Raw genomic sequence first — 18,483 nt, forward strand, 5'->3', positions numbered from 1 at the left:
GAGAAGGTCCACGTCACATAACGAAGCACGAATACATGAATCATTCTCGACGGTCCGATTAAACTACCCACCCTCTCACACGCTCCCGATCCCATCAACCATCATCATCATCTCCTCTCCTCCCCTCCTCTCCTTCCCTGTCCAAAACAAAATTCACTTATCCCTTACCCTTCTCAAGACTCAAAGACCCAAGCGACCCAAGCTACCCAAGTCCAACCCCAAACCTACCCCTTTAAAAATTTCGTCTCTCTCTCTCTCTAAATCTATGGACCCACCCCCACCTCCATATCCAACTCCACATCCTTATCCACCGCCCATCGCCACCACTGCAACCGCCATCGTCTCCGCCGGCCCAGCCATCACTCCCCTCGCTACTGAAGATCAAAATAACATCGCCACCACCCATGTAGCTGCTAACCCCACTCCTCCTCCAAACCCTACTTCCAATCACCCTCCTTATGCTGAGGTAATTTACTAAATACACAACTCATCTACCATTTCAGCAAAGCTCTAACCTTTATCTTCTTTTTGTTTTGATTTTCTTTTTGTTTTTACTTTTTTGGGTGCAGATGATATATGCAGCCATAGCAGCGCTCAAGGAGAAGGACGGGTCTAGCAAGAGGGCTATAGCTAAGTACATAGAGCGAGCCTACTCGGGCCTCCCAACCACTCACTCAGCCTTGTTGACCCACCATCTCAAGCGCTTGAAGAGCAATGGTCTCCTCGTTATGGTCAAGAAGTCTTACAAGCTCCCTAGATCTGATGCTTCCCTTCCGCTTCCTAATGCGTCAGCTGCTGCTGCCACTGCCACCACAGCTCTTCCGTCTGCTGGGCCCTCAAGAGGCCGTGGCCGCCCTCCCAAAACCAAGCCCATCCTTGACCAGCCCAGTTTACAAGCACCCATTCCTCAGCAGCCTACTTTCCAACAATCCATACCCATTCTCCAGCAGCCCAATTTACAACAACCCATTCACATTCTCCAGCAGCCCAATTTACAACAATCCATTCCCATTCCCCCGCAGCCCAGCTTACAAGAACCTGTTCCCGTTCCCCAGCAGCCCACTATACAGCAACACCCCCATTTTCAGGCCTTCCCCGAGCCCACCATACAGCAAAATTCGCAGCCCATGCTTGTTGCTCTTGGACTGGTTGACGAGCCAGCAGCGTCGGTGAAAAGGCGCCCAGGTCGTCCACGTAAGGTTGTGGGTGCTGGGATCGGGCAAGCTGGTGGTGGCTCTGTGTCCGTCAAGAGGGGCCGGGGTCGCCCGCCAGGGCCGAGGTTGCCGAAGAAGAGGCCAGGGCGTCCTCCGAAGCCAAAGTCTGTATCCGCTGTTGTGGGCCCCAACGGCCTCGTGAAGAGGGGCCGGGGACGCCCCTCCAAAGCTGAGCCCAAGAGCGTCTTCTTCCCGTATGCTACCAATGTCCCTATAATGGGAGCATTTGAGCAGAACAACGTGCCCAATGTGGTCGGGCCACAACAATCGCTACCAAGGCCCAGAGGGCGGCCCAAGAAGAAGGATGCGGCTGCTGCTGTTCGTGTTGGTGGCTTAGTGCCCGGGAAGCGGGGCCGACCGCCTGGGCTGCCTGGAATGGAACGGCCGAAGAGAAGTACTGGAAGGCCAGTGGGCAGGCCCAAGAAGGTAATTCTGTTCTCTGAATCTCCTAGTAAACAAACCTTGTGTAGTTGTTTCGTCTGGCACTTGTATTCTCTAGCGGAGGAAAATATTGTTTTGAGAAACTAACTAACTAGATATAAGCTTGCGTTACAACTAAGTAAACCTACTGATGTATGGCAACAGCGAAAGGATAATCATAGAATGATTTGTTTTCCAGGGGTTAGGTGCTACTGGCTAGTGGATTTGTACTTTGTAATTTAGTAAGAAAATGAATTGCAGAATTATTTAATTCAAAAGATATTAAGGCAGTATTTAGTTTCCGAAATGAACATAAGAATTGGATGAAAATATACATATTAACAAAACGCGGAGAGAGTTAAAGGGTAAAATAGAAAGAATTGAAATTGGCAAGGAAGACGATCCATAAGAATTATCAATGCTTATGTAAAAGTTTAATCTGATTTTGAACTTAATTGTTTTAGTGAAATTTCCCTTAATCAAGTCTGCATTCTTTTTCAGTCCAAAATACCTAATTATTTGTTTTGTTTTTAGGAAAGCAAAATTACGAGACTTTTCTTCGTTCATGTCTCATGTGTAGTAATATTATTATACTCCCGCTGCTTTACTTACTTGGAATTTGTTGCCATTTTCTTTTCTATTTCGGTTAAAAGAATGCATTAGTGACAACAACTGAAGCACCTGACTCTCAAGCGGTTGCCAATGGAGAGTTTAAGAGGAAACTTGAATACTTTGTAAGTTGAATAATTTTCAAATTAGTTTTTCATTGAATATGACTGCATTTCCCGCTGTTGACTTTGCTAGTGTCTTTATTCTGTTTCTATGTCATTTGCAGCAATTTAAAGTGGGGCAAGCTGTTGGTGCACTAAAACCTTGTTTAAATAACGAAAGCGAAGTTAGTGCCATTGCCGCAATCCAAGAATTAGAAGGGCTTGCAGCCATGGACATTAGTGCCCCATTTACTTTTGAAGCTCCGCAGCCGCCAGTGCTCCAAAGTTGAGAAATCCTTGCTCATGTACCTGTTAGAGAGGATGAGGAGCACATAAGAGGTAAAGGGTCTGTAAAGCGAATAGGAGGTTAGTGTAACTAACTGTCTCAATTGGTAGAGATGATGACCTTGTCCATTAAGTTAAGTTTGTTGTTTGTGCAATTTTAGTATGACCCATGACTCGTTTGTCCCTTCAACTTTGTGATTTCAATTTAATTTGAGAATATTTGATCATATCTTTGATTTACTCATTTACATGAATACAAGATATAGCAGTCTGAGTGGATTGTCTTCATGGTTACACAGGTATAATTACACCTTGGAGTTTTAATTTGAATTATATTTAGGAGTAAGGGATTTTTGTAGACATGTCACCTGAACTTATACCTCATTTTCAATTTGTCGCCTTAAAGAAAAATTTAAGAGAAATGTTACCTTAATTTTTCAAAATCCATGATTTGTCATCTGACTTTAACACTATCCAATTTTCCACCCATTTGTAAGGGTATTTTAGTCATTTCTATTTTCAAGGGTATTTTGAAAATGGAAAAATCATTATAAAAAAAATTTATACATGGTCAGGGAGGGAGAGAGAGAGAGAGAGAGAGAAGAGAGGGGAGGGGGGGTCCTGTGCGATGTGTTTTTGGGGCGGGTGGGGTTGGGCTAGGGGAGAAAGGGAGGGTGGGGTTGGGCTAGGGGAGAAAGGGAGAGAGAGGTCTCTCTTTTCTCTATATTTTTTTATTGAAAATGGAAAGACTAAAATATCCTTAAAAATTGATGGAAAATTGGATGGTATTAAAGTCAAATGACAAATCATGGATTTTGAAAAATTAAGGTGATAGTTCTCTTAAATTTTTCTTTAAGGTGACAAATTGAAATTGAGATATAAGTTCAGGTGACATTTCGACAATTATCCCTGAGGAGTAATGATAATGAAATTATTTATAAGCAGAATTTGCAGCACACACTAATTTTGTATGCAGTGAGGAACAAGTTGACTTAGATATGAGAGAGGCAGAGATCAAAATAAATGGAGTAAAGAAAAATATATTAAAATTTTGATAGCTGCTTGTGTGCTACAATTTGTTAACTCTGTAATTAAATGAAAGGATTGCCCCAAGAGGATGTCAAATAAGAGAAACCAAAGAAGATGGAGTGTGGTCCCCTTGGAGACTGACTATTGGTCAGCTCTTGAAACTAGGAAATTTTAATTTGCTTTTGGTAGTAGGTATGAAGAAGTTTACATTGGTTTTCAAATGATTGTTCTAGTTCTAATTATAACGGTGGAGAGTGATGATGCAAACTGGATTGGTTTTACTTTGGTTTAAGGCGAGCAAGCAAGCCAATGGTTTTTGGTTTTTCAATATGATTCCTCTGAATTTTGATTTGTTTGGCCTGAATGTATAATATATCACTGACTTTGAAGCCAATCAATTGAAGCATGCCATACCAAGGTTGGCCTGAAGTGATGAAAATTTGTTTGGCATAGCATGAGCCTTTCCTTTATAAGCAGGCATGTGCTAATTCAGCTAACTAGGTTTAGGATGGATCATCTGGCATTTTGGAAAACACAGATGCCATCAGCATGATGGTCCATTTGTTCTGGGCTGTTGCAGGCGTCGTGTTGCAAACCTTAAAAATAGCCATAAGCATGGCAATTGGCATGGGGTTGGCTTCATCTTTACTTTCACTAGACTAGAGCTTGAAATGGAGTTTGCTTCATGCAATTTGAGATACTTGGTTTGTTTGTATTGTATAATATTAGTATACTAACATAAGCAAATTATTACCTATAGTGATTCGTGACACCAACAACCAACTCTTGCTCTTTCGTATATAATTCAGTTTGTATACATGTGAGTGAGTGAGAAGAAGATGGTGATCAAAGCGGGTGTAAATTAGTTTCCCCATTAATTAAACTCAGATTAGGATATGTTTATGTGAAATCGAGCTAGTCTAATTGAGAGAGAGAGAGAGAGAGAGAGAGAGAGAGAGAGAGCTCATAAGCAAATGGCAAGGATGGACAAATCCACCAAACCAGAAAACGCAAAAGCCTCGCCAGATACAACATATAATTCTCAGTGCATGCTGAAACGACGCATCAATTTGCCTCTCTGTAACAGAAAAAACAGAGACAAAAATAATAAAAATGCTAGTCATATCATATATGTATGCTATATTGTGTACCACCTCCTTGATAGGAATGTGTCCTATTGTTTTTGTGAGTTCCGGTATATAATGTAATATACAAATGCGGTATGACTAGCATTACTCATAATGTAAATGTATGACACCAATATATAAGACAACCAACACGTATGTTTGGAGTCTTGTGGATACAATTCCAGAGACTACCAACACATATGTTAATTCCTTGGGCCTCGTATTCTTGGAAAGGCATATCTGGCTTCCTTGCTGAGGAATGGAATCTCTCCCTTTAGAGCACTTCCATCGTGCAGCCCTTGCCAGGGTAGGAGGGGCCTAAGCCCCGTTTCATGGTTCCCGCGAGCTTAAGCTGCTCGGGCAGTTCATGGGCTCCACAAGCCTAGGTAGGCCCAAAGGCAAAAATAGTATGGGTTTGTTGACGTCAGCAACGAAAAAAAAAATAAATCTAAATAAATACTAAAAATTTCAGAATTTTTTTTATTATTATTTTTTTTAAGGGGGACAGCTGGTGGCAAGCCATGACCATCCACCCCTTCTAGGATCCGGAGAGGCTATAGGGAATTTCACCCCGTTCCTGGCCTTCATCGCTTGATTCACCAACGGCAGGAATCGAACCCAGGATCTCCCGTTTACATAGGGCCTGAGAAACGCCTTTACCACTAGGCCAACCCGTGAGGGTTAAATTTCAGAATTTTTAAGGGTTTAGGGTTTAGGGTTTATGGACAAAAATGCCCTTATTTATTTTTAGATTTCCTAAGGAATCCAATACATTTGCATGTCTTTGATTTGAAAGTTGAGTAATTTTTTTGTTTTTTTTGAAAAAGCTTTGGCTTTTTCTAAAAGTGAAAAAAAATTTATGTCTAAAACCTAAAAAACCTAATAAATATTTAGTCATATTCTTCACTTCTCATACTAAAACTATATAAAAATTCATTTCTTCATATCTCATGTGAATAGTAATATACTGTTGGTCCATATCCGTCGAATCCAACATTATGAAATTAAAATTTTCATAATACAAAAAAGATTTGTCCTCCGTAATGGACTGGTAGAAACCCACTGGTTCCACCTCACCTCCACCGATATGAACGTTTCCAGGCAACGCGCTTCCACGGTCCAATCGGAGTCATGTAATTGGGAACTCCCACTTTCAACTCCTTTTACAATTGGATAACCATAGAAATAAGTAAGGAACGGCGACTTTTTTATTTGTTTATTATAAATGATAGTGTAAACTAGAGAAGAAGAAGGAGGAGGACTCTTCAACCAAATTTTTCCACGCGCCTTTCAACCTCTTTATTATTGGAGGACACGGCCTCCCCAAGAAACAAAATGATTTTGTTGACCCCAAAAAAATCCCAAATGGTTTTATTTTGTCTTGTTTTTTTAAAGAAAGAAAGCAACTACCAAACTTTTTTATAAAGCAATAATAATAATTTTACTTTTCACATTAAAAGCTCAGGACAAGAAAAGCCGCCCATGATCCAGTCTTCAATCTCCATGCCCACGATTTGGGACCTTGACGTTCTTCCAACTTTTATACATAATTAATAATTCAGAATTCATGAATACAAAAATAAGGAATATATTTTTCTATTTCTGGGCGTATAAAACTATATAATTGACAATCTAACTAATCGAACCCGAGGTTAATTATATTATATTGTGCATGTGAATCTGTGATGCAGCCGTATTTTTTCCACAAGATTTATAGTTTAATTAAACGTGACAATTTTATTATTATGACGTGTAAATATAAAGCAGTCGAGAGAAAATAATCTCTACATAATATGCCAAACACAAAACTCACTCAAACGTGTTTATAGGGTTTATATCTTAGTGCCTAAGTTTCCTCATTTCCTTCTTTGTTTTGGGTTTTTAGCCGTAGTCTACAACAACGACGGGTCAAACCAACATTATTCTAAGTAAGAATAAAGGGAAAAGAAATTGGGTTCAAATTATTTCGAAAAAATAAAAAATAAAAAATTCCAGAAAGGAGGCTCTGCTGTTACTGTTGCTGTTGGTTGATTTATGAGGAAGGGGATTGCTGGAACTGTGCGGGCATGCATGGGACCTGTGGTCCATATCGACCCCTCAAGCTAATAACTTTGCTTGATTTGACGTTTGAACACAATAAAACCATGAAAAATTAGGGTTTAATACGTAGTTCTGATCTGAACCTGATACAAAACGGGATTTTAATTTAAATGAAGTAAAAAAAGAAAATATAAAGTTGATGTGTGTTTTCATGAATTTTGAGAGGTGGAGAAGAAGCTGCGCATGATGATGATCCCTGGTAAATAGGGCATTTGTAATAAGACAAAAGCAAAAAGGTTTATCTATATCTACAGACTACATGATCCCTGACCCTGAGCCTGACCCGAGCAACAACTTTTCTCTTCGTCGTCATCTCCTCTCCTCTCCTCCTCTCCTTCCTAAAGGCAAAGCTAATGTGGATAAAAAAGAGAGTGATATATAAAACGCAAATTGGCGCTGTAAAGGTATATGCATCGATCAGAGCTTGGGAAAATAATAGGCTTCCTCCAGCTAATCATTTTTCATAAGCCACAAGAAACCTTTGAAAAGCTACTCTCTCTCTCTCTCGATCGATATATATATATATATATGCGTTAAGTCATTGTCATTTTGATCGAAAAACAAAGAGAGAGAGAGAGAGAGAGAGAGAGAGAGAGAGAGAGAGTTAGATTTGATTTGATGTATATATATACAGAAACAGAGATGTTATGCATGTCCAATAGTATCATTGGTCAACAATCAAAACTTGATTTCCTTGATTAATTAACGCCGGACTCAGCCGCAGACTGCGATCCTGTTTCACTCATTCTACTTTGACCAAAATTGAATCCTTCCATCTTTGTACGGCGCCTCTCGTAAAAGTTACGCTATATTATTGATCATGAGTGGCATATCCCATGTACGCTTCACAAGTCAAGGCCACCTCCAGCTGTTGATCAAGTTAAACTAAATTTGAGGAATATGAACGAAATTATAAGAGGGAATAAAAAAATTTGGATTTTTTTAAAAAAATTTATAGAAATTCTAGGATTGCATTCATAATTCACCCACAAAAATTACTAGCAACAAAGGGCCATTACAATAACGGAGCGGTCTAACACCAAAATCAAGACAATCTGGTGCGCCTCCACTAACAATCACGCAAATTGCAAACTCAGAATAATCAAAAAGAGATAAAGCTTGAAAAAACCAAGTCATAACAATACAAATAAAACTATCACAAATGAGAGAGATGAAAAACTCTCACAAATGAGAGGTGAAAAACTCTCACAAAAGAGAGGTGAAAAATTCTACAAAATAAGAGGTGAAAACTTCACAGAGAACCCAAAGAGTCTATTTGAGTTATTTTGAACATAAAGAAACTGCAAAAATGATGGTAGTGGAGATTCAAGTCTGAAACACAGGTCAAGATTCTATGTAGAGACGTAGCTGCCTGTGATGGTTAGAAGAAAATCATAACAAAACGAATGCAAAGAGGAAAACTTTTTGTCTCTGAAAATGAGGGGAGAAGATAGGGAGTTACAGAAGAGGGAAGAGGGGAGGAAGAACAAAATGGCTCTAGAAGGGTTTTTGGGAGAGAGGGGAATAGGGTTTGGGAGAGAATATGGTTTTTGTTAATATCAACTTTTTGTTAAAAAAAAAAAATAAGAATAGGGTAACTCATTATAAAATTTGGAATCTAAATATGACTCTTAATACTAAGTAGTGACATTTCATGTAATTTCTCCTCTTTCTTTAAAGACAAGCGATTGTCTAAACTACAAAGAGGAGAGGTTGTTGAAAAATATAAGTCCCATATCGAAAATTTGACTAAATAAAATAAAATATATAATGAATGGTTCCACTACTAATATCATCGATGCATTTTGTATAAACTCTACATTTGCTAAACATGTGGTTAAGTTAATAGGAGTTTCTCACACACACTACCAAAGTATCATGGGATTTCGAACCTTTTTCCATAGGTATAAAGGAAGTTGATTTTTCCACTCCTCGTTAAAAGGGGGGAACATTTCAACTACCATCCCATTCGTGACGGTTATTTTGTTTTTTTTCTTTAAAAACCCATCCATTTGGTTTTCAACTAAACTGATTATGTTTGTCCTATTTCAGTTCAGTTTTGCTTCAATCATCAATCGAATCGCCTATAAGCACTAGGGACATTTTGGAAAAAGCAAAAGGAGAGAGAAAAATTTTAAAAGAAGCAAAAATGGACAAAAATGCCCTTATTTATTTTTAGATTTTCTAAGGAATCCAATACATTTGCATGTCTTTGATATGAAAGTTGGGTGGTTTTTTTGTCTTTTTTGAAAAAATTTTGGCTTTTTCCAAAAGTGAATTTTTTTTTTATGTCTAAAACCTAAAAAAACTTAAGCACTATAGCTACTCATCCCTTTGGCTAGGTTGTGGTCATTGTGTCAACACAAATAAATAAGGGAGTTTCACTAAAACACCCAAAATGGAGGTTGAAATTATAAAAAAATCCAACACCCAAAACACTTTATAAACACACTCAAAACCCATCATTACACACACTCAAAACCCATTTATAAACACACCCAAAAAGTTGACTTTGTGGTTGATTTTGGGTGTGTTTCTATGTTTAAATAGTGCTTGGGTTTTTTTTATAAATACATGTCTAGGATTGGGTTTATTTATAAATTTGTAAATAAATAATTCCTCCCTTCCAAAACGCCCAACTTTTATTTCCTATGGCCCGCAAATACAATACAATGACTCTCTCCAACAAAGATGAGGGTGTTGAAGAATTATTGTGAACAAAAGAGAAAAGAGAATAAAATAAAAACAAAAGTAATAATATTGTCAAACATTAAACAGATACAGTTGAGAAAATATAAAAAAAGAAAGAAGAAACCACCAAAGAGAAACACAAAAGATTAAATGACCCCTGCTGAACGTTATGGGAAATTGTAATGCGGCAGCCATCAACAAAAGCCGGCTACAAGCAATGGATTTTATACCTAATCTGCAGTTAGGAGTTGGGACTTGGGAGAGTGAATTTTTATTTTATTTTCTCACTTCCAGTTGAAGTGGGTTTTGTCGTTTAGCTAGAAAAGCGACGTTTATCATAACGGACAAGACCTTTATTTTGCTTGCAATAGCAAATACTTGTCCAATTTGTTCTGTTCATTCTATATTCCATTTTCTCTACAGTCCCTTAACTTTATCACCTCTTTCCAACTCTTGCCACCATCCTTTGGATTTTGCATTTTGGGGACTTCCAAACAGAGAGACTGAATGAGACACCAAGTTTTTCAATAGGAAAACCCAATATATATATATATATATACACACACATGGATATGTAAGAGAGAGAGAGAGAGAGAGAGAGAGAGAGAGAGAGAGAGAGAGAGAGAGAGAGTGAGTGAGTGAACCAGTAAATAAGCAGCTGGTTTGTGAACTTGTGTTGGTGTTTCCCACCAATTTAACCTTTTTTATGGGACTGAAAATCCTTGAAAAACTTAATTTTTCTTTCCTCTCAACTCAAGTGGGTCATTCTTTTCGAGGTCCTACTCTCCCACTTGCTGGTCTTTGCTGTCTCTGCCTCTGTTACCTGCCCCCTTTTTTATTATTTTTTATTTCAAACTCTACCAATACCCTTCTCTCTTTTCTATGTTTTTCCTTATTTTTTTGTTTATGAATACAGAGTAAGATCCATTTCTCTCAGTTGGGGATTCTATTTTCTGGAAATTATGCTGCTTGAAGGTAACATGGATCAAAGTTTCGATATTTGATACAGTCGTGTTGTGTTTGCTAGTTTTGGTATTTGTTTGTGGCTTGAAATACAGTAGTGGGGTTTTTGGCTATGTGGGAAGCAGGGTGGCCTGGTTCAATCTAAGCATCTGGGATTGTTGAAATTGGTAAAGCTTTACTGGGTATTGCTTGGGATGGTGGTTTATGGCTTTTGGATGTGATGGTTTGGTTGCGGGTCACTTGTGGGGTTTTAACTCTGTAAAGGGGCTGTTAAGTGTTGAGCAAAAAGGGTTTTTTGGATTACTTTGAACTTGTTTGCTTTGTGGTGGTGATAGAGTGCTTCAGATTTCATGCTTGGTCCAAGACAATGGAGATGCTTGTGGCCAGATTTTTATTGCTTTCGCATTCGATATTGTAACTTATGAAATAATATGAAGAACCTTCTTAAGAAACTCCATATCATGTCCAATCAATCAGAAGATGCACAAGGGTCTGCTTCATCAAAGGGCAATAAGTCTACTGATAAGTCGTCGTCCCCTGAAACTGAAAGGCTTTTGCACTCAAGGTCCCATCATAACTCTGAGCACAAAACCTTTTCGGGGCTATCGGGTTGGTTGAATTCAGTTTCTAATAGACATAGCCCTAGTCCCCCATCATCTTCAAATGTCGCTAGGGCGGCAGAGAGAATGGAGCCACCTGATGCAGCTAGTAGGAGTGGTTTAGACGTTGTTTCAGATACAGCTAGGCGCGATTCGGGGTCTAGTACCTCAAGGGACGCTGACATAGCGGAAGAGTATCAGATTCAACTGGCTTTGGAGTTGAGTGCTCGGGAGGATCCAGAAGCAGTTCAGATTGAGGCTGTTAAGCAGATTAGCTTGGGCTCTTGCGCTCCTGATAATACCCCAGCTGAAGTTATTGCCTACCGTTATTGGGTAAGTTTCTCTTCATCCGCTAATCTGACTGAAGTTTGGTTGACTTATTGTTGTTACGTCTATTGTTTGCAATCTCCACGTACAATCAATCTAAAGTGAATAATTGATCAACGTCCGTTCATTTTAATCCATATTTGAAATTTATCTGGTCTAGTCAACTTTCTTCTTGTGGCATGTTAATGATGTGGCTGCCTGAAACTATACGGTTCCATAGATTTAAACTTTCTTTTTCAGTTTTTCGTTCTCTTAAAATTTTTACATGATGAACATGCGTTTTAGATGATAGGGATTCTAATTACTAGGCTTTGGTTACCTTCACTGCCAAAAGAGTTAAGAATTTTTTTATGGAAAGGTTTCGGTGTCACCATCATTGCTCCTTGTCCTTGAATTGCTCTCTTCATTACCTGTGATAAAGAGAAACCAGACGACTGTTATCAATAGTTTAAACAATTTTGTTGATAGTCTCATCATCAACAGTGCTGTGTTCATCTACATCTATCACTGCTAAATTTTGAGAAGGAATGGATAGATTCCTAGCATTTCGAGGAACATCCAAAACTAGAGTATTCGTGTCCTGTCTGCCCATTGACTTGGTTATACTTAAAACTGAACCTGTCAATCTAAAAGCTCATGTATGTGTTCTATAAAAAAAATGTCTGTTTAAGATTGAGCTCTATTTTGTATATATGGTCTCTCTAACTGCATGTGGTGAGACAAGAGCTCTGTTACAGAGGTGATGTCTGTCTTGCAATTTCACATTGGACTTTCAGTCCCAACTTCTGTATTTGAGAAAAGAAGATGGATACTTAAAATAATACTCCGTAAAATATTGAAATGTTGTTGACCTCTTTCTGTCTAATGATTGATCACATATTGTTAAGAAAAGAATTGTGCCTCCATTGCGACTGGAATGCAACTAGCTAGAATGCATGCTTTCTGAATGGTAGTTTTTTTTTTTTTTTTTTGGCACTTGTAGATATATCAGAAACATTAGGCAAGGTAGTTCAGAACGTGTATCATGCATTATTTTTACTAGGGCACATGTGACAGAATAGATGGGGCAAATCGGAAGAATTTTCTGTGCATGAATCTTTCCCTGATATTCTAAGACATAACATCTTAAACATATGGGAGCAATGATGTATGGCAGTGTTCTTAGATTTAATTTTGTTTCTTCAGTTTTGTAATATTTTATTCCTTTCTAACCTGTCTCATATCGTAGATTTATCCATTCTTCACAGAATTACAATGCTCTTAGCTATGATGACAAGATCTTGGATGGTTTCTATGATCTGTATGGGATATTGATGGAGTCAGCCTCAGAGAGAATGCCTTCTCTTGTTGATCTGCAAGGAACACCTGTTTCAGATGGTGTCACCTGGGAAGCAGTTTTAGTCAACAGAGCTGCTGATGCGAACTTGTTGAAACTTGAACAGATGGCCCTAGAAATGGCTGTAAAGTCAAGTTCAGATCCTCTGGTTTTTGTAAACAAAAATCTGGTGCGCAAACTTGCTCTTTTAGTTGCTGACTACATGGGTGGACCAGTTGCGGATCCTGACAACATGTTGAGAGCATGGCAAAGTCTTAGTTACAATTTGAAAGCTACCATTGGTAGCATGGTTTTGCCACTTGGTTCTCTGACAATTGGATTGGCCCGTCATCGTGCATTGTTGTTCAAGGTACTTGCTCTCTGGTTTATTCATATTGAAAACCAATTTTTTTTCCCTAATGAGGCATGATAATATGTATACATATTAAAATAGGTCCTAATCAAGGCCCTAATTTTTGTATTTTTCTAATCACATTATTATTTTTACCAACCTTCAGCCCATACATTAATAAAAAGCTTGAAATAATAGAAAAATAAGAACAATATTTCTGAATTTTGATATTAAATTATATTTCAAAAGCTAAATCTTATAAGTTTATGAGAATTTTAACAGCGTTACCCTTTTTCTTTGGCTTTTTGAACACGATTATCTAGAGTGGCATATATGCTCTGTTCCTGGATATACTTTATCTGTTTGCCTCCCTGTTTTCAGTTTCATGGTCTTCCATTAGTGGTTTGTTCATCACTAATCCGATTTTCTATTTAACCAACAAGGCTTTGGCTGATAGTGTGAGCATCCCATGCCGGTTGGTGAAAGGACAACAATACACGGGCTCCAATGATGTGGCGATGAACTTTGTAAAGATTGATGATGGAAGGTAACTTATGTCACAAGTTTATTACTTTTGATGTAGACTGTGTGTGTTATATTATTGTTTTCTAAACCGCATAATAGGATTACTTATGCATTTTTGGATTTTTTTTAGTTGACAATTGTTGCTGAAAATGTTCTCAGGCCATTAATATGTGTATCTTTGAGATTTTCTCATTTGAAGTTGCAGAATCTTAACTTGTTTATGAAGGTATGTACAATGTGAATTTCAGGGAGTATATTGTTGATCTGATGGCAGACCCCGGTACACTTATTCCATCTGATGCAGCTGGATCACATATAGAATATGACGAATCTTACTTTTCTGCCAGTCCTTTGTCTAGAGACATTGATTCCTCTCATGTTGCTTCTTCCAGTAGTGGAGTTGGGAGTTCGTTTGAAGAACATTCAGACTTTGGAACATTAGACAAGAAATCCAGGTTAAGAAATTTTGCTTCTTCAGCAAGGGATTCTGAAGAGAGAGAAGAACCAAATTCTCGTGCAAATCCACCCAGACCAACTGAACGTGGGGAAGAATCCAAGATACCTTCAGATGAATTTAGATATCCCTCTAATTCTGAGAAGGCGCTGGTGAAGGAACTTCCAGGAAGGCCAAATTATCCTTTTGCACATGCGAGATCCCCTTCATGGACTGAAGGTGTTAGCTTTCCTGCTGCTCGAAGAATGAAGGTTAAGGATGTTTCTCAATACATGATTGTTGCTGCCAAAGAGAATCCGCATCTAGCTCAAAAACTTCATGACGTGTTACTTGAAAGTGGTGTTGTTGCTCCCCCAAACTTGTTTAGGGAAATATATCCAGAGCAATTAGATGTGTCAACAGTTGAGACCAAGCCCCGGCCAGAAGATATAGGTGAAAATAAAGAGAGGTTTGAAACACAAAAAATTAAAGGTCAAGATGATAAAAGTCCAGCTCACTTTTTGCCTCCTCTGCCTCAGCACAGGGTGCATTTTAAAGCTAGTCCTTCAGGTCAACTAGAGCATCTTAAGCCCGTGGAAGGTTTAGGGGTCACCCTTCCACTTGATACCAGGGAAGTAACTGGCCAGTCTGAAGTATCTCCATCTAAGTATACAAAAAATGTCCCCGTTGCTGCAGCTGCAGCCGCAGCAGCAGCTGTTGTGGCATCTTCAATGGTAGTTGCTGCAGCAAAGTCAAGCACTGACTCAAATCTGGAACTTCCTGTGGCAGCTGCTGCAACTGCTACTGCTGCAGCTGTGGTTGCAACAACTGCAGCTGTCAGTAAGCAGTATGACCAGGGCATGAGAAGTGATGGAGATGCAGAAGGTTCTGGTTATGAACCACGGGGCAGTGGTGACCGTCATGATGCTTTTGGAGTTAATTTGGAAGGCGAGAGAACATCAGATCGATCGGCAGGTAATGACAGTACAAAATCTGACATTACAATTGATGATGTCGCAGATTGCGAGATTCCATGGGAGGATATCACCTTGGGTGAGCGTATTGGACTTGGTACTGACCTCTGCATTTTGCTATAAAATCATGTACTTCTCATATATAAACAAGACTAACTCTAAATGGTTCCCATACTCCACTTCTAATTTCAAGTGTAAATGCACCGTTTAAACTGCAGGATCATATGGGGAGGTCTATCATGGAGACTGGCATGGGACTGTAAGTTTTCAGATGCTATTTCTGAAAGATAACCTTGTTTGTGAAGACAGCGTGGCACTGTCTGCATGCAATGTGGTACTTTGAGCTTATTTTCATTAATTGGTTTTACAGGAGGTTGCTGTAAAGAGGTTTCTAGACCAAGACTTTTTGGGCGAATCACTGGATGAATTCAGAAGTGAGGTACAAGCCGTGGACTTCACCCATTTCCTGAAATTTTTTGGTGTTCTCTGATTTTATGTCATCTATGCATATTATCTCCTTAAAAAGCAAAACCTTCATAATTCTTACTGGGTGCAGCCGTGGCCAAGAATTCATGTCATCCTTGGCATGCATTCATCTAGTGATTTGTTTTCCTTTTGGAAAAATACCAAGCTTGATTAACCATCATGTACCATATTTGAGATCCATTGTTACAGAAGCTTGTATATTTATAAAATATCACAGTTATCACTTTAGGTCTTCGAGATTGGTTTGGTTAAATTCATTGAAGTTGTTTTCTCTTTTATGTTCAGTCCTTCATTCAGGGGGCAAAAAGAAGTGGAGATTATTATTAGTGGCTTTACAGAAATCTATCACATTGTTTAATGTGCTTTCCAAAATCTTTCTTTTTCTCTTTTGATGATTTAATAATTATGATCTCCGGGATGAGAAATCTAATATTGTTGGCACCTTGAAATTGGCCATATCTGTCAGAAATTTTGATAGGGAAAGTTGAAGAGTAGATAGTTCAGTTATTCTCTTTCCCACTCCCTCCTCCCCCTCCCCCTCTCCCTGCCCCCTCTTCCAAAATACATGCCTAATGCAGTTCCCTTCTTGATTTAACTTTTGATTATTTACGCTATACTTTTTGCGTATGAGAGATTTATATATTGAGCTCAATCTTATATTTTATTTTTAATTTGAAGGTCCGGATAATGAAAAGACTCAGGCATCCCAATGTTGTTCTCTTCATGGGTGCAATAACTCGTGCTCCAAATCTTTCCATTGTTACAGAATTTCTTCCAAGGTATGTTGGCACTTTCTATTTCCTTTTATAATAAAGTCTAACATTCTTTTATGGAGTTCAACTTTTTTATTTTTATAGATATTTATTTTGATATTTGTCTATATTTTTACATGTAATAAGAAACTGCACTGTGTTGAGTTTGATTAATCATGTCAAATGGAAAAATGATGTATAAGTCATGTTTTGCAGAGGTAGTTTATATAGGTTAATACACCGGCCTAACAATCAATTAGATGAGCGAAGACGCTTGAGGATGGCTCTTGATGCTGTAATATTCTCTCATTCTTACCTTTAATTCCAGTACAAGTCAACAATCATGTGCTGTAATTGATAACTTCATCTAGCATATTTTTTGTGTTTTCAATAATAAAACTTCAGGCTCGGGGAATGAATTACTTGCATAACTGCACTCCAGTAATAGTACACCGTGATTTGAAGTCTCCAAATCTTCTTGTTGATAAGAACTGGGTTGTGAAGGTGGTTCCTTATCTCTTTTGTCAGATTATTTAACGTACTATTAGAGCCAATTTGGCATGATGTGAAATTTTCTGCCTGTTTTTAGGTCTGCGATTTTGGATTATCAAGAATGAAGAACAGCACATTTCTCTCCTCGAGGTCCACTGCAGGGACGGTAAGCCGCAGTCAACAACTTGCTCTTTCTCACATGTGGCTGAAGCCATGAATTTGATTTCCTTATTTGTTTTGCATATCTCCTTCAGGCTGAATGGATGGCTCCAGAAGTGCTAAGAAATGAACCTTCCGATGAAAAGTATTCCTATATCGTCCCACCCACCTAATTTTATGTTTATATCATGCACAGGGTTGTTATGATAAATATAAATTTTGGTTTGATGTGCAGATGCGATGTCTATAGCTATGGGGTCATCTTATGGGAGCTCTCTACATTGCAACAGCCATGGGGGGGAATGAATCCAATGCAAGTTGTTGGTGCAGTTGGATTTCAACATCGCCGTCTTGATATTCCAGATGATATAGATCCTGCAATTGCAGATCTCATTAGAAAATGCTGGCAGACGTGAGTATATTTTTGGTTGGTCCATCCATACATATTTCCTAATAAACTTAGTATGCCTGCTTAGTTGTTCAGGACAATAGATATTGAAACCTTGAACATAAAATGGTTTCAGTTGGCATGCCTTAGACTTGTTCTGTAGGTCTTAACAACTTATATTGCAAAAGTAGTTTTCCTTCTCTAAATTTTCGTTTTCTTGTACACCAGTCCTCATTGCGTGTATGTTTTCTTGGGTATCTTTCTATGCATAAAAGATATAAGATATTGTCTGTTCCTTCCTTTCATATCTAAGGCAATAGATATGATGAAAATGATATATAATGTGCTGAGTCGTATTGAATTACATTCTAACGATGTGAATTAATTTTGGCATTTTTTTCTTCGGTTTATTATGATAATTGCAGCCTTATCATTTGTAAATCGATTCAAATGTGTATTTAGGCAGATATGCAAACCTGACATTTGACGTAATTAACATTGCAGAGATCCAAAATTGAGACCCTCGTTTGCTGAGATCATGGCTACTCTGAAACCGTTGCAGAAGCCTGTAAGTAGTTCCCAAGTGCACAGACCTAGCAGTGGGCGTGAGAAGGTTCAGCCATCCTGAGTTGGAGAATCCCCAGCTGGCTAAAAGAGAAAATTTACCCCCACTGAATATTTGGCTCATTTGACAGCCAAAATATGGATGGAGGCAAGTTGTACATTGATTGGAACAACTTTTGAGAAAAGGATTGAAGAACATGACCTAACATATACTCCATTTTCTTTTCTTCTTTTTATCTTCTTCTTTTATGTTTTCCTCTTTATTTCTGTTTTCTCAACAGTGCGGCCATTCGCAAGGTTGTGCATTTGTTTGTAAAGAATTCATTGGCAATTGTTGTAATCAATGTCTTGATTTCCGGTGTCCATCCATCGGAAGAGCGTTTTGTTGCCTGAACTTAAGATAAAAAGCAGTAGTGTTTATGGCAAATGAATTTTTGGTGAATCAATTTTCCAGGTCATTCTCTACATTTCAAAGAGCTCCTTAATCCTGGTTAATCTCCGACGATGCACATAAATGCCAGAGGTAGCAACACGGTGGGCTTGCTTGTTTTTCATTTCGAACTGGTCCCAACTTAATA

At 38.4% G+C, this 18,483-nt stretch overlaps 2 protein-coding genes across 3 annotated transcripts; both read left to right on the forward strand.

Annotated features, from left to right (window-relative positions):
• Positions 1 to 2,856, forward strand: HON4 (winged-helix DNA-binding transcription factor family protein). The gene is made up of 4 exons (XM_008241946.3): positions 1 to 466; positions 570 to 1,640; positions 2,288 to 2,368; positions 2,470 to 2,856. The coding sequence occupies exons 1-4, from the start codon at positions 266 to 268 to the stop codon at positions 2,632 to 2,634; spliced, it is 1,518 nt and encodes a 505-aa protein (XP_008240168.2). The 5' UTR covers positions 1 to 265; the 3' UTR covers positions 2,635 to 2,856.
• A 7,585-nt stretch (positions 2,857 to 10,441) lies between these two features.
• LOC103338708 (putative serine/threonine-protein kinase SIS8) lies at positions 10,442 to 18,347 on the forward strand. Of its 2 annotated transcripts, XM_008241942.3 has the most exons (13): positions 10,442 to 11,471; positions 12,713 to 13,150; positions 13,576 to 13,679; positions 13,906 to 15,161; positions 15,283 to 15,323; positions 15,435 to 15,503; positions 16,229 to 16,329; positions 16,519 to 16,597; positions 16,708 to 16,806; positions 16,892 to 16,960; positions 17,049 to 17,098; positions 17,189 to 17,365; positions 17,846 to 18,347. In XM_008241942.3, exons 1-13 carry the CDS (start codon positions 10,971 to 10,973, stop codon positions 17,967 to 17,969), a joined length of 3,108 nt encoding a protein of 1,035 aa, XP_008240164.2. In that variant the 5' UTR covers positions 10,442 to 10,970; the 3' UTR covers positions 17,970 to 18,347. The 2 variants fall into 2 exon arrangements, 1 of the variants encoding a protein (XP_008240164.2); XR_016122178.1 differs by lacking the exons at positions 17,049 to 17,098; positions 17,189 to 17,365; positions 17,846 to 18,347 and having other exon boundaries at positions 16,674 to 16,806.
• Positions 18,348 to 18,483: the final 136 nt, after the last annotated feature.

Source organism: Prunus mume, linkage group LG7 (assembly GCF_029339155.1).
Source record: "Prunus mume cultivar Tortuosa linkage group LG7, ASM2933915v1, whole genome shotgun sequence".
NCBI lineage: Eukaryota > Viridiplantae > Streptophyta > Magnoliopsida > Rosales > Rosaceae > Prunus > Prunus mume.